The following is a 12,866-nucleotide window of genomic DNA, read 5'->3' as shown; positions in this document are numbered from 1 at the left end:
TGCACTCCTTGCGAAGGCTGCACTCCTTGCGAAGGCTGCACTCCTTGCGAAGGCTGCACTCCTTGCGAAGGGTGTACTCCTTGCAAAGGCTGCACTCCTTGCGAAGGCTGCACTACTTGCGAAGGCTGCACTCCTTGCGAAGGCTCTACTCCTTGCGAAGGCTGCACTCCTTGCGAAGGCTGCATTCCTTGCGAAGGCTGCACTCCTTGCGAAGGCTGCACTCCTTGCGAAGGCTGCACTCCTTGAGAAGGCTGCACTCCTTGCGAAGGCTGCTCTCCTTGCGAAGGCTGCACTCCTTGCGAAGGCTGCACTCCTTGCAAAGGCTGCACTCCTTGTGAAGGCTGCACTCCTTGCGAAGGCTGCACTCCTTGCGAAGGCTGCACTCCTTGCGAAGGCTGCACTCATTGCGAAGGCTGCACTCCTTGCGAAGGCTGCACTCCTTGCGAAGGCTGAACACCTTGTGAAGGCTGCACTCCTTGCGAAGGCTGCTGTCCATGCGAAGGCTGCACCCCATGCGAAGGCTGCACTCCATGCGAAGGCTGCACTCCATGCGAAGGCTGCCCTCCTCGCAAAGGCTTCACCCTGTTCGAAGGCTGCACTCCTTGCAAAGGCTGTATTCCGTGTGAATGCTGCACCCCATTCGAAGGCTACTGTCCTTGCGAATGCAGCACACCTTGCAAAGGCTGTATTCCGTGTGAAGGCTGCATTCCATGCGAATGCTGCACTCCTTGCGAAGGCTGCAATCCTTGCGAAGGCTGCACTCCTTGCGAAGGCTGCACGCCTTGCGAAGGCTGCACTCCTTGCGAAGGCTGCACTCCTTGCGAAGGCTGCACACCTTGCGAAGGCTTCACTCCTTGCGAAGGCTGCACTCCTTGCGAAGGCTGCACTCCTTGAGAGGGCTGCACTCCTTGCGATGGCTGAGCTCCTTGCGATGGCTGCAACTCGTGGGATGGCTGCACTCCTTGCGAAGGCAGCACTCCTTGCGAAGGCAGCACTCTTTGCGAAGGCAGCACTCCTTGCTAAGGCAGCACTCCTTGCGAAGGGAGCACTCCTTGCGAAGGCAGCACTGCCTGCAAAGGCAGCACTCAGTGCAAAGGCAGTTCTACGTGCTAAGGATGCACTCCATGCTAAGGCTGCTTTCCTTGCGAAAGCTGCACTCCTTGCGGAGGCACCACCCATTGCTAAGGCAGCACTCCTTGCGAAAGCAGCGCTCCTAGCAAAGGCTGCACCCTTTGTGAAGGCAGCACTTCTTACGAAGGCAGCATTCCCTGTGAAGGCAGGACTCTGTGCGAACGCAGCACTACTAGCGATGGCAGCACTCCTTGCGAAGGCACCTCCCCTTGGGAAGGCAGCACTCCCTGCGAAGACAGCACCCCTAGCGAAGGCAGCACTCCCTGCGACGCCAGCAGTCTGTGCTTAGGCAGCACTCCATGCGAAGGCAGCAGAACGTGTGAAGGTTGCACTGCATGCGAAGGCAGCAATCCTTGCCAAGGCAGCAACCCTTGCCAAGGCAGCAACCCTTGCGAAGGCTGCACACTGTGCGAAGGCAGCACTCCGTGCGAAGGCAGCACTCCTTGCGAAGGATGCACTCCGTGCGAAGGCAGCACTCCGTGCAGAGGCAGCACCCCTTGCGAAAGCAGCATTCCTTGCGTATGCACTACTCCTTGTGAAGGAAGTAATCTTTGCGAATGCAGCACTCCTTGCGAATGCAGCACTCCTTGCGAAGGCAGCACTCCTTGCGAAGGCAGCACTCCATGCGAAGGCAGCACTCCATGCAAAGGCAGCACTCCATGCAAAGGCAGCACTCCATGCAAAGGCAGCACTCCATGCAAAGGCAGCACTCCATGCGAAGGCAGCACTCCATGCGAAGGCAGCACTCCATGCGAAGGCAGCACTCCATGCGAAGGCAGCACTCCATGCGAAGGCAGCACTCCTTGCGAAGGCAGCTCTCCTTGCGAAGGCAGCACTCCTCGCGAAGGCAGCACTCCTTGTGGAGGCAGCACTCCTTGCGGAGGCAGCACTCCTTACAAAGGCAGCACTGCCTGCAAAGGCAGCACTCCGTGCAAAGGCAGCACTCCGTGCGAAGGCAGTGCTACGTGCGAAGGATCCACTCCATGCTAAGGCAGCACTCCTTGCAAAAGCTGCACTCCTTGTGATGGCACCACCCATTGCTAAGGCAGCACTACTTGCGAAAGCAGCGCTCCTAGCGAAGGCTGCACCCTTTGTGAAGGCAGCACTACTTGCGAAGGCAGCACTCCTTGCGAAGGCACCTCCCCTTGGGAAGGCAGCACTCCCTGCGAAGACAGCACCCCTAGCGAAGGCAGCACTCCCTGCGACGCCAGCAGTCTGTGCATAGGCAGCACTCCGTGCGAAGGCAGCACAACGTGTGAAGGCTGCACTGCATGCGAAGGCAGCAATCCTTGAGAAGGCAGCAACCCTTGCGAAGGCAGCAACCCTTGCGAAGGCAGCACTCCTTGCGAAGGAAGCACTCCTTGCGAAGGAAGCACTACGTGCGAAGGCTGCACTCTGTGCGAAGGCAGCACTCCGTGCGAAGGCAGCACTCCTAGCGAAGGATGCACTCCATGCGAAGGCAGCACTGCATGCGAAGGCAGCACTCGTTGCGAAGGAAGCACTCCATGCGAAGGAAGCACTACGTGCGAAGGCTGCACTCTGTGTGAAGGCAGCACTCCGTGCGAAGGCAGCACTCCTTGCGGAGGATGCACTCCGTGCGAAGGCAGCACTCCGTGCAAAGGCAGCACCCCTTGCAAAAGCAGCACTCCTTGCGTAGGCACCACTCCTTGCGAAGGCTGCACTCCTTGTGAAGTCTGCACTCCTTGCGAAGGCTGCACTCCTTGCGATGGCTGCACTCCTTGCGAAGGCTGCACTCCTTGCAAAGGCTGCACTCCTTGCGAAGGCTGCACTCCTTGCGAAGGCTGCACTCCTTGCGAAGGCTGCACTCCTTGCGAAGGCTGCACTCCTTGCAAAGGCTGCACTCCTTGCGAAGGCTGCACTCCTTGCGAAGGCTGCACTCCTTGCGAAGGCTGCACTCCTTGCGAAGGCTGCACTCCTTGCGAAGGCTGCACTCCTTGCGAAGTCTGCTCTCCTTGCGAAGGCTGCACTCCTTGCGAAGGCTGCACTCCTTGCGAAGGCTGCACTCCTAGCGAAGGCTGCACCCCTTGCGAAGGCTGCACTCCTTGCGAAGGCTGCACTCCTTGCGAAGGCTGCAGTCCTTGCGAAGGCTGCACTCCTTGTGAAGGCTGCACTCCTTGCGAAGGCTGCAATCCTTGCGTAGGCTGCACTCCATGCGAAGGCTGCACTCCATGCGAAGGCTGCACTCCATGCAAAGGCTGCACTCCATGCGAAGGCTGCCCTCCTCGCAAAGGCCTCACACTGTTCGAAGGCTGCACTCCTTGCAAAGGCTGTATTCTGTGTGAATGCTGCACCCCATTCGAAGGCTACTGTCCGTGCGAATGCAGCATACCTTGCAAAGGCTGTATTCCGTGTGAAGGCTGCATTCCATGCGAAGGCTGCACTCCTTGCGAAGGCCGCACTCCTTGCGAAGGCTGCACTCCTTGCGAGGGCTGCACTCCTTGCGAAGGCTGCACTCCTTGCGAAGGCTGCACTCTTTGCGAAGGCTGCACTCCTTGCGAAGGCTCCACTCCTTGCGAAGGCTGCACTCCTTGCGAAGGCTGCACTCCTTGCGAAGGCTGCACTCCTTGTGAAGGCTGCACTCCTTGCGAAGGCTGCACTCCATGCGAAGGCTGCACTCCATGCGAAGGCTGCACTCCATGCGAAGGCTGCACGCCATGCGAAGGCTGCACTCCATGTGAAGGCTGCTCTCCATGCGAAGGCTGCACTCCATGCGAAGGCTGCCCTCCTCGCAAAGGCTTCACTCTGTTCGAAGGCTGCACTCCTTGCAAAGGCTGTATTCCGTGTGAATGCTGCACCCCATTCGAAGGCTACTGTCCTTGCGAATGCAGCACACCTTGCGAAGGCAGCACTCGATGCGAAGGAAGCACTCCTTGCGAAGGAAGCACTACGTGCGAAGGCTGCACTCTGTGCGAAGGCAGCACTCCATGCAAAGGCAGCACTCCATGCAAAGGCAGCACTCCATGCAAAGGCAGCACTCCATGCAAAGGCAGCACTCCATGCAAAGGCAGCACTCCATGCGAAGGTAGCACTCCATGCGAAAGCAGCACCCCATGCAAAGGCAGCAATCCATGCGAAGGCAGCACTCCATGCGAAGGCAGCACTCCATGCGAAGGCTGCACTCCTTGCGAAGGCAGCACTCCTTGCGAAGGCTGCACTCCTTGCGAAGGCTGCACTCCTTGCGAAGGCTGCACTCCTTGCGAAGCCTGCACTCCTTGCGAAGGCTGCAGTCCTTGCGAAGGCTGCACTCCTTGCGAAGGCTGCACTCCTTGCGAAGGCTGCTTTCCTTGCGAAGGCTGCAGTCCTTGCGAAGGCAGCACTCCTTGTGAAGGCTGCACTCCTTGCGAAGCCTGCAATCCTTGCGAAGGCTGCACTCCATGCGAAGGCTGCACTCCATGCGAAGGCTGCACTCCATGCAAAGGCTGCACTCCATGCGAAGGCTGCCCTCCTCGCAAAAGCCTCACTCTGTTCGAAGGCTGCACTCCTTGCAAAGGCTGTATTCTGTGTGAATGCTGCACCGCATTCGAAGGCTACTGTCCTTGCGAATGCAGCACACCTTGCAAAGGCTGTATTCCGTGTGAAGGCTGCATTCCATGCGAAGGCTGCACTCCTTGCGAAGGCTGCACTCCTTGCGAAGGCTGCACTCCTTGCGAAGGCTGCACTCCTTGCGAAGGCTGCACTAGTTGCGAAGGCTGCACTCCTTGCGAAGGCTGCACTCCTTGTGTAGGCTGTACTCCTTGCGAAGGCTGCACTCCTTGCGAAGGCTGCACTCCCTGCGATGGCTGCACTCCTTGCGAAGGCTGTACTCCTTGCGAAGGCTGCACTCCATGCGAAGGCTGCACGCCATGCGAAGGCTGCACTCCATGCGAAGGCTGCACGCCATGCGAAGGCTGCACTCCATGTGAAGGCTGCTCTCCATGCGAAGGCTGCACTCCATGCGAAGGCTGCCCTCCTCGCAAAGGCTTCACTCTGTTCGAAGGCTGCACTCCTTGCAAAGTCTGTATTCCGTGTGAATGCTGCACCCCATTCGAAGGCTACACTATTTGCGAATGCAGCACACCTTGCGAAGGCAGCAATCGTTGCGAAGGAAGCACTCCTTGCGACGGAAGCACTACATGTGAAGGCTGCACTCTGTGCGAAGGCAGCACTCCGTGCGAAGGCAGCACTCGTTGCGAAGGATGCACTCCGTGCGAAGGCAGCACTCCGTGCAAAGGCAGCACCCCTTGCGAAAGCAGCACTCCTTGCGAAGGCACCACTCCTTGCGAAGGAAGCAATCTTTGTGAATGCAGCACTCCTTGCGAATGCAGCACTCCTTACGAAGGCAGCACTCCTTGCGAAGGCAGCACTCCATGCGAAGGCAGCACTCCATGCGAAGGCAGCACTCCATGCCAAGGCAGCACTCCATGCAAAGGCAGCACTCCATGCAAAGGCAGCACTCCATGCAAAGGCAGCACTCCATGCGAAGGTAGCACTCCATGCGAAGGCAGCACTCCATGCGAAGGCAGCAATCCATGCGAAGGCAGCACTCCTTGCGAAGGCTGCACTCCTTGCGAAGGCTGCACTCCTTGCGAAGGCTGCACTCCTTGCGAAGGCTGCACTCCTTGCGAAGGCTGCACTCCTTGCGAAGGATGCACTCCTTGCGAAGGCTGCACTCCTTGCGAAGGCTGCATTCCTTGCGAAGGCTGCACTCCTTGCGAAGGCTGCACTCCTTGCGAAGGCTGCACTCCTTGCGAAGGCTGCACTCCTTGCGAAGGCTGCACTCCTTGCGAAGGCTGCACTCCTTGCGAAGGCTGCACACCTTGCGAAGGCTCCACTCCTTGCGAAGGCTGCACTCCTTGCAAAGGCTGCACTCCTTGCGAAGGCTGCACTCCTTGCGAAGGCTGCACTCCGTGCGAAGGCTGCACTCCGTGCGAAGGCTGCACTCCGTGCGAAGGCTGCACTCCGTGCGAAGGCTGCACTCCGTGCGAAGGCTGCACTCCGTGCGAAGGCTGCACTCCTTGCGAAGGCTGCACTCCTTGCGAAGGCTGCACTCCTTGCGAAAACTGCACTCCTTGCGAAGGCTGCACTCCTTGCGAAGGCTGCACTCCTTGCGAAGGCTGCACTCCTTGCGAAGGCTGCACTCCTTGCGAAGGCTGTACTCCTTGCGAGGGCTACACTCCTTGCGAAGGCTGCACTACTTGCGAAGGCTGCACTCCTTGCGAAGGCTCTACTCCTTGCGAAGGCTGCACTCCTTGCAAAGGCTGCATTCCTTGCGAAGGCTGCACTCCTTGCGAAGGCTGCACTCCTTGCGAAGGCTGCACTCCTTGAGAAGGCTGCACTCCTTGCGAAGGCTGCTCTCCTTGCGAAGGCTGCACTCCTTGCGAAGGCTGCACTCCTTGCGAAGGCTGCACTCCTTGCGAAGGCTGCACTCCTTGCGAAGGCTGCACTCCTTGCGAAGGCTGCACTCATTGCGAAGGCTGCACTCCTTGCGTAGGCTGCACTCCTTGCGAAGGCTGAACTCCTTGCGAAGGCTGCACTCCTTGCGAAGGCTGCTCTCCATGCGAAGGCTGCACCCCATGCGAAGGCTGCACTCCATGCGAAGGCTGCACTCCTTGCGATGGCTGCACTTCGTGGGATGGCTGCACTCCTTGCGAAGGCAGCACTCCTTGCGAAGGCAGCACTCCTTGCGAAGGCAGCACTCTTTGCGAAGGCAGCACTCCTTGCTAAGGCAGCACTCCTTGCGAAGGGAGCACTCCTTGCGAAGGCAGCACTGCCTGCAAAGGCAGCACTCCGTGCGAAGGCAGTGCTACGTGCGAAGGATGCACTCCATGCTAAGGCTGCACTCCTTGCGAAAGCTGCACTCCTTGCGGGGGCACCACCCATTGCTAAGGCAGCACTCCTTGCGAAAGCAGCGCTCCTAGCAAAGGCTGCACCCTTTGTGAAGGCAGCACTTCTTACGAAGGCAGCATTCCCTGTGAAGGCAGCACTCTGTGCGAAGGCATCACTACTTGCGAAGGCAGCACTCCTTGCGAAGGCACCTCCCCTTGGGAAGGCAGCACTCCCTGCGAAGACAGCACCCCTAGCGAAGGCAGCATTCCCTGCGACGCCAGCAGTCTGTGCTTAGGCAGCACTCCGTGCGAAGGCAGTACAACGTGTGAAGGCTGCACTGCATGCGAAGGCAGCAATCCTTGCCAAGGCAGTAACCCTTGCGAAGGCAGCAACCCTTGCGAAGGCAGCACTCCTTGCGAAGGAAGCACTCCTTGCGAAGGAAGCACTACGTGCGAAGGCTGCACTCTGTGCGAAGGCAGCACTCCGTGCGAAGGCAGCACTCCTTGCGAAGAATGCACTCCATGCGAAGGCAGCACTCCGTGCAAAGGCAGCACCCCTTGCGAAAGCAGCACTCCTTGCGTAGGCACTACTTCTTGCGAAGGAAGTAATCTTTGCGAATGCAACACTCCTTGCGAATGCAGCACTCCTTGCGAAGGCAGCACTCCTTGCGAAGGCAGCACTCCATGCGAAGGCAGCACTCCATGCAAAGGCAGCACACCATGCAAAGGCAGCACTCCATGCAAAGGCAGCACTCCATGCGAAGGCAGCACTCCATGCGAAGGCAGCACTCCATGCGAGGGCAGCACTCCATGCGAAGGCAGCACTCCATGGGAAGGCAGCACTCCTTGCGAAGGCAGCACTCCTTGCGAAGGAGCACTCCTTGCGGAGGCAGAACTCCTTGCAGAGGCAGCACTCCTTGCGAATGCAGCACTCCTTGCGAAGGGTGCACTCCTTGCTTAGGCTGCACTCCTTGCTTAGGCTGCACTCCTTGCGAAGGCTGCACTCCTTGCGAAGGCTCCACACCTTGCGAAGGCTGCACTCCTTGCGAAGGCTGCACTCCTTGCGAAGGCTGCACTCCTTGCGAAGGCTGCACTCCATGCGAAGGCTGCACCCCTTGCGAAGGCTGCACCCCTTGCGAAGGCTGCACTCCTTGCGAAGGCTGCACACCTTGCGAAGGCTGCACTCCTTGCGAAGGCTGTACTCCTTGCGAGGGCTGCACTCCTTGCGAAGGCTGCACTACTTGCGAAGGCTCCACTCCTTGCGAAGGCTGCAGTCCTTGCGAAGGCTGCATTCCTTGCGAAGGCTGCACTCCTTGCGAAGGCTGCACACCATGCGAAGGCTGCACCCCATGCGAAGGCTGCACTCCATGCGAAGGCTGCACGCCATGCGAAGGCTGCACTCCATGTGAAGGCTGCTCTCCATGCGAAGGCTGCACTTCATGCGAAGGCTGCCCTCCTCGCAAAGGCTTCACTCTGTTCGAAGGCTGCACTCCATGCGAAGGCTGAACTCCTTGCGAAGGCTGCACTCCTTGCGAAGGCTGCACTCCTTGCGAAGGCTGCACTCCTTGCGAAGGATGCACTCCTTGCGAAGGCTGCACTCCTTGCGAAGGCTGCATTCCTTGTGAAGGCTGCACTCCTTGCGAAGGCAGCACTCCTTGCGAAGGCTGCACTCCTTGCGAAGGCTGCACTCCTTGCGAAGGCTGCACTCCTTGCGAAGGCTGCACTCCTTGCGAAGGCTGCACACCTTGCGAAGGCTACACTCCTTGCGAAGGCTGCACTCCATGCAAAGGCTGCACTCCTTGCGAAGACTGCCCTCCTTGCGAAGGCTGCACCCCTTGCGAAGGCTGCACTCCTTGCGAAGGCTGCACTCCTTGCGAAGGCTGCACTCCTTGCGAAAACTGCACTCCTTGCGAAGGCTGCACTCCTTGCGAAGGCTGCACTCCTTGCGAAGGCTGCACTCCTTGCGAAGGCTGCACTCCTTGCGAAGGCTGTACTCCTTGCGAAGGCTGCACTCCTTGCGAAGGCTGCACTACTTGCGAAGGCTGCACTCCTTGCGAAGGCTCTACTCCTTGCGAAGGCTGCACTCCTTGCGAAGGCTGCATTCCTTGCGAAGGCTGCACTCCTTGCGAAGGCTGCACTCCTTGCGAAGGCTGCACTCCTTGAGAAGGCTGCACTCCTTGCGAAGGCTGCTCTCCTTGCGAAGGCTGCACTCCTTGCGAAGGCTGCACTCCTTGCGAAGGCTGCACTCCTTCCGAAGGCTGCAATCCTTGCGAAGGCTGCACTCCTTGCGAAGGCTGCACTCATTGCGAAGGCTGCACTCCTTGCGAAGGTTGCACTCCTTGCGAAGGCTGAACTCCTTGCGAAGGCTGCACTCCTTGCGAAGGCTGCTCTCCATGCGAAGGCTGCACCCCATGCGAAGGCTGCACTCCATGCGAAGGCTGCACTCCATGCGAAGGCTGCCCTCCTCGCAAAGGCTTCACCCTGTTCGAAGGCTGCACTCCTTGCAAAGGCTGTATTCCGTGTGAATGCTGCACCCCATTCGAAGGCTACTGTCCTTGCGAATGCAGCACACCTTGCAAAGGCTGTATTCCGTGTGAAGGCTGCATTCCATGCGAATGCTGCACTCCTTGCGAAGGCTGCACTCCTTGCGAAGGCTGCACTCCTTGCGAAGGCTGCACGCCTTGCGAAGGCTGCACTCCTTGCGATGGCTGCACTCCTTGCGAAGGCTGCACACCTTGCGAAGGCTTCACTCCTTGCGAAGGCTGCACTCCTTGCGAAGGCTGCACTCCTTGCGAGGGCTGCACTCCTTGCGATGGCTGCACTCCTTGCGATGGCTGCACTTCGTGGGATGGCTGCACTCCTTGCGAAGGCAGCACTCCTTGCGAAGGCAGCACTCTTTGCGAAGGCAGCACTCCTTGCTAAGGCAGCACTCCTTGCGAAGGGAGCACTCCTTGCGAAGGCAGCACTGCCTGCAAAGGCAGCACTCCGTGCAAAGGCAGTTCTACGTGTGAAGGATGCACTCCATGCTAAGGCTGCACTCCTTGCGAAAGCTGCACTCCTTGCGGAGGCACCACCCATTGCTAAGGCAGCACTCATTGCGAAAGCAGCGCTCCTAGCAAAGGCTGCACCCTTTGTGAAGGCAGCACTTCTTACGAAGGCAGCATTCCCTGTCAAGGCAGCACTCTGTGCGAAGGCAGCACTACTTGCGAAGGCAGCACTCCTTGCGAAGGCACTTCCCATTGGGAAGGCAGCACTCCCTGCGAAGACAGCACCCCTAGCGAAGGCAGCACTCCCTGCGACGCCAGCAGTCTGTGCTTAGGCAGCACTCCGTGCGAAGGCAGCACAACGTGTGAAGGTTGCACTGCATGCGAAGGCAGCAATCCTTGCCAAGGCAGCAACCCTGGCGAAGGCAGCAACCCTTGCGAAGGCAGCACTCCTTGCGAAGGAAGCACTCCTTGCGAAGGAAGCACTACGCGCGAAGTCTGCACTATGTGCGAAGGCAGCACTACGTGCGAAGGCAGTACTCCTTGCGAAGGATGCACTCCGTGCGAAGGCAGCACTCCGTGCAAAGGCAGCACCCCTTGCGAAAGCAGCACTCCTTGCGTAGGCACTACTCCTTGCGAAGGAAGTAATCTTTGCGAATGCAGCACTCCTTGCGAATGCAGCACTCCTTGCGAAGGCAGCACTCCTTGCGAAGGCAGCACTCCATGCAAAGGCAGCACTCCATACAAAGGCAGCACTCCATGCAAAGGCAGCACTCCATGCAAAGGCAGCACTCCATGCAAAGGCAGCACTCCATGCGAAGGCAGCACTCCATGCCAAGGCAGCACTCCATGCGAAGGCAGCACTCCATGCGAAGGCAGCACTCCATGCGAAGGCAGCACTCCTTGCGAAGGCAGCACTCCTTGCGAAGGCAGCACTCCTTGCGAAGGCAGCACTCCTTGCGGAGGCAGCACTCCTTGTGGAGGCAGCACTCCTTGCGAAGGCAGCACTCCTTGCGAAGGCTGCACTCCTTGCGAAGGCTGCACTCCTTGCGAAAGCTGCACTCCTTGCGAAGGCTGCACACCTTGCGAAGGCTGCAATAATTGCGAAGGCTGCACTCCTTGTGAAGGCTGCACTCCTTGCGAAGGCTGCACTCCTTGCGAAGGTTGCACTCCTTGCGACGGCTGCACTCCTTGCGAAGGCTGCACTCCCTGCTTAGGCTGCACTCCTAGCGAAGGTTGCACTCCTTGCGAACGCTGCACACCTTGCGAAGGCTGCACTCCTTGCGAAGGCTGCACTCCTTGCGAAGGCTGCACTCCTTGCGAAGGCTGCACTCCTTGCGAAGGCTGCACTCCTTGCGAAGGCTGCACTCCTTGCGAAGGCTGCACTCCTTGCGAAGGCTGCACTCCTTGCGAAGGCTGCACTCCATGCGAAGGCTGCACTCCATGCGAAGGCTGCCCTCGTCGCAAAGGCCTCACTCTGTTCGAAGGCTGCACTCCTTGCAAAGGCAGTATTCCGTGTGAATGCAGCACCCCATTCGAAAGCTACTGTCCTTGCGAATGGAGCACACCTTGCAAAGGCTGTATTCCGTGTGAAGGCTGCATTCCATGCGAATGCTGCACTCCTTGCGAAGGCTGCACTCCTTGCGAAGGCTGCACACCTTGCGAAGGCTGCACTCCTTGCGAAGGCTCATTCCTTGCGAAGGCTGCACTCCTTGCGAAGGCTGCACTCCTTGCGAAGGCTGCACTCCTTGCGAAGGCTGCACTCCTTGCAAAGGCTGCACTCCTTGCAAAGGCTGCACTCCTTGCGAAGGCTGCACTCCTTGCGAAGGCTGCACTCCATGCGAAGGCTGCACTCCATGCGAAGGCTGCACTCCATGCGAAGGCTGCACTCCATGCGAAGGCTGCACTCCATGCGAAGGCTGCACTCCATGTGAAGGCTGCACTCCATGCGAAGGCTGCACTCCATGCGAAGTCTGCCCTCCTCGCAAAGGCTTCACTCTGTTCGAAGGCTGCACTCCTTGCAAAGGCTGTATTCTGTGTGAATGCTGCACCCCATTCGAAGTCTACTGTCCTTGCGAATGCAGCACACCTTGCGAAGGCAGCACTCCTTGCGAAGGAAGCACTCCTTGCGTTGGAAGCACTACGTGCGAAGGCTGCACTCTGTGCGAAGGCAGCACTCCGCGCGAAGGCAGCACCCCTTGCGAAAGCAGCACTCCTTGCGTAGGCACCACTCCTTGCGAAGGAAGCAATCTTTGTGAATGCAGCACTCCTTGCGAATGCAGCACTCCTTACGAAGGCAGCACTCCTTGTGAAGGCAGCACTCCATGCGAAGGCAGCACTCCATGCAAAGGCAGCACTCCATGCAAAGGCAGCACCCCATGCAATGGCAGCACTCCATGCAAAGGCAGCACTCCATGCAAAGGCAGCACTCCATGCGAAGGCAGCACTCCATCCGAAGGCAGCACTCCATGCAAAGGCAGCACTCCATGCAAAGGCAGCAATCCATGCAAAGGCAGCTCCTTATGCGAAGGCAGCACTCCATGCGAAGGCAGCACTCCTTGCGAAGGCTGCACTCCTTGCAAAGGCTGCACTCCTTGCGAAGGCTGCACTCCTTGCGAAGGCTGCACTCCATGCGAACGCAGCACTCCATGCGAAGGCAGCACTCCTTGCGAAGGCAGCACTCCTTGCGGAGGCAGCACTCCTTGCGGAGGCAGCACTCCTTGCGGAGGCAGCACTCCTTGCGGAGGCAGCACTCCTTGCGAAGGCAGCACTCCTTGCGAAGGCAGCACTCCTTGGGAAGGCTGCACTCCTTGCGAAGGCTGCACTCCTTGCAAAGGCTGCAAACCTTGCGAAGGCTGCAATCCTTGCGAAGGCTGCACTCCTTGCGAAGGCTGCACTCCTTGCGAAGGCTGCACTCCTTGCGAAG

General features: G+C 58.9%; 1 protein-coding gene across 1 annotated transcript; it reads right to left on the bottom strand.

Moving 5' to 3' along the window:
• Positions 1-10,566: 10,566 nt before the first annotated feature.
• On the bottom strand, positions 10,567-11,385 carry LOC126159900 (keratin-associated protein 4-6-like). Its single transcript, XM_049916705.1, has 2 exons — positions 11,203-11,385; positions 10,567-11,166 (listed from the first exon to the last, which is right to left on the bottom strand). The coding sequence occupies exons 1-2, from the start codon at positions 11,383-11,385 to the stop codon at positions 10,567-10,569; spliced, it is 783 nt and encodes a 260-aa protein (XP_049772662.1).
• Between the last annotated feature and the right edge of the window lie 1,481 nt (positions 11,386-12,866).

This window comes from Schistocerca cancellata, unplaced genomic scaffold (genome assembly GCF_023864275.1).
Source record: "Schistocerca cancellata isolate TAMUIC-IGC-003103 unplaced genomic scaffold, iqSchCanc2.1 HiC_scaffold_1150, whole genome shotgun sequence".
NCBI lineage: Eukaryota > Metazoa > Arthropoda > Insecta > Orthoptera > Acrididae > Schistocerca > Schistocerca cancellata.
Note: the sequence above shows the minus strand (reverse complement) of the source record. Positions and strands in the feature narration are given on the sequence as shown.

Excerpts from the sequence above, each read along its gene's own strand:
- LOC126159900 (XM_049916705.1), bottom strand. The coding sequence starts at position 11,385 with ATGGAGTGCAGCCTTCGCATGGAGTGCAGCCTTCGCAAGGAGTGCAGC. Across the intron at positions 11,167-11,202 it reads AGGAGTGCAGCCTTCGCAAG|GAGTGCAGCCTAAGCAGGGA; the intron begins GTGTGCAGCGTT and ends AACCTTCGCTAG.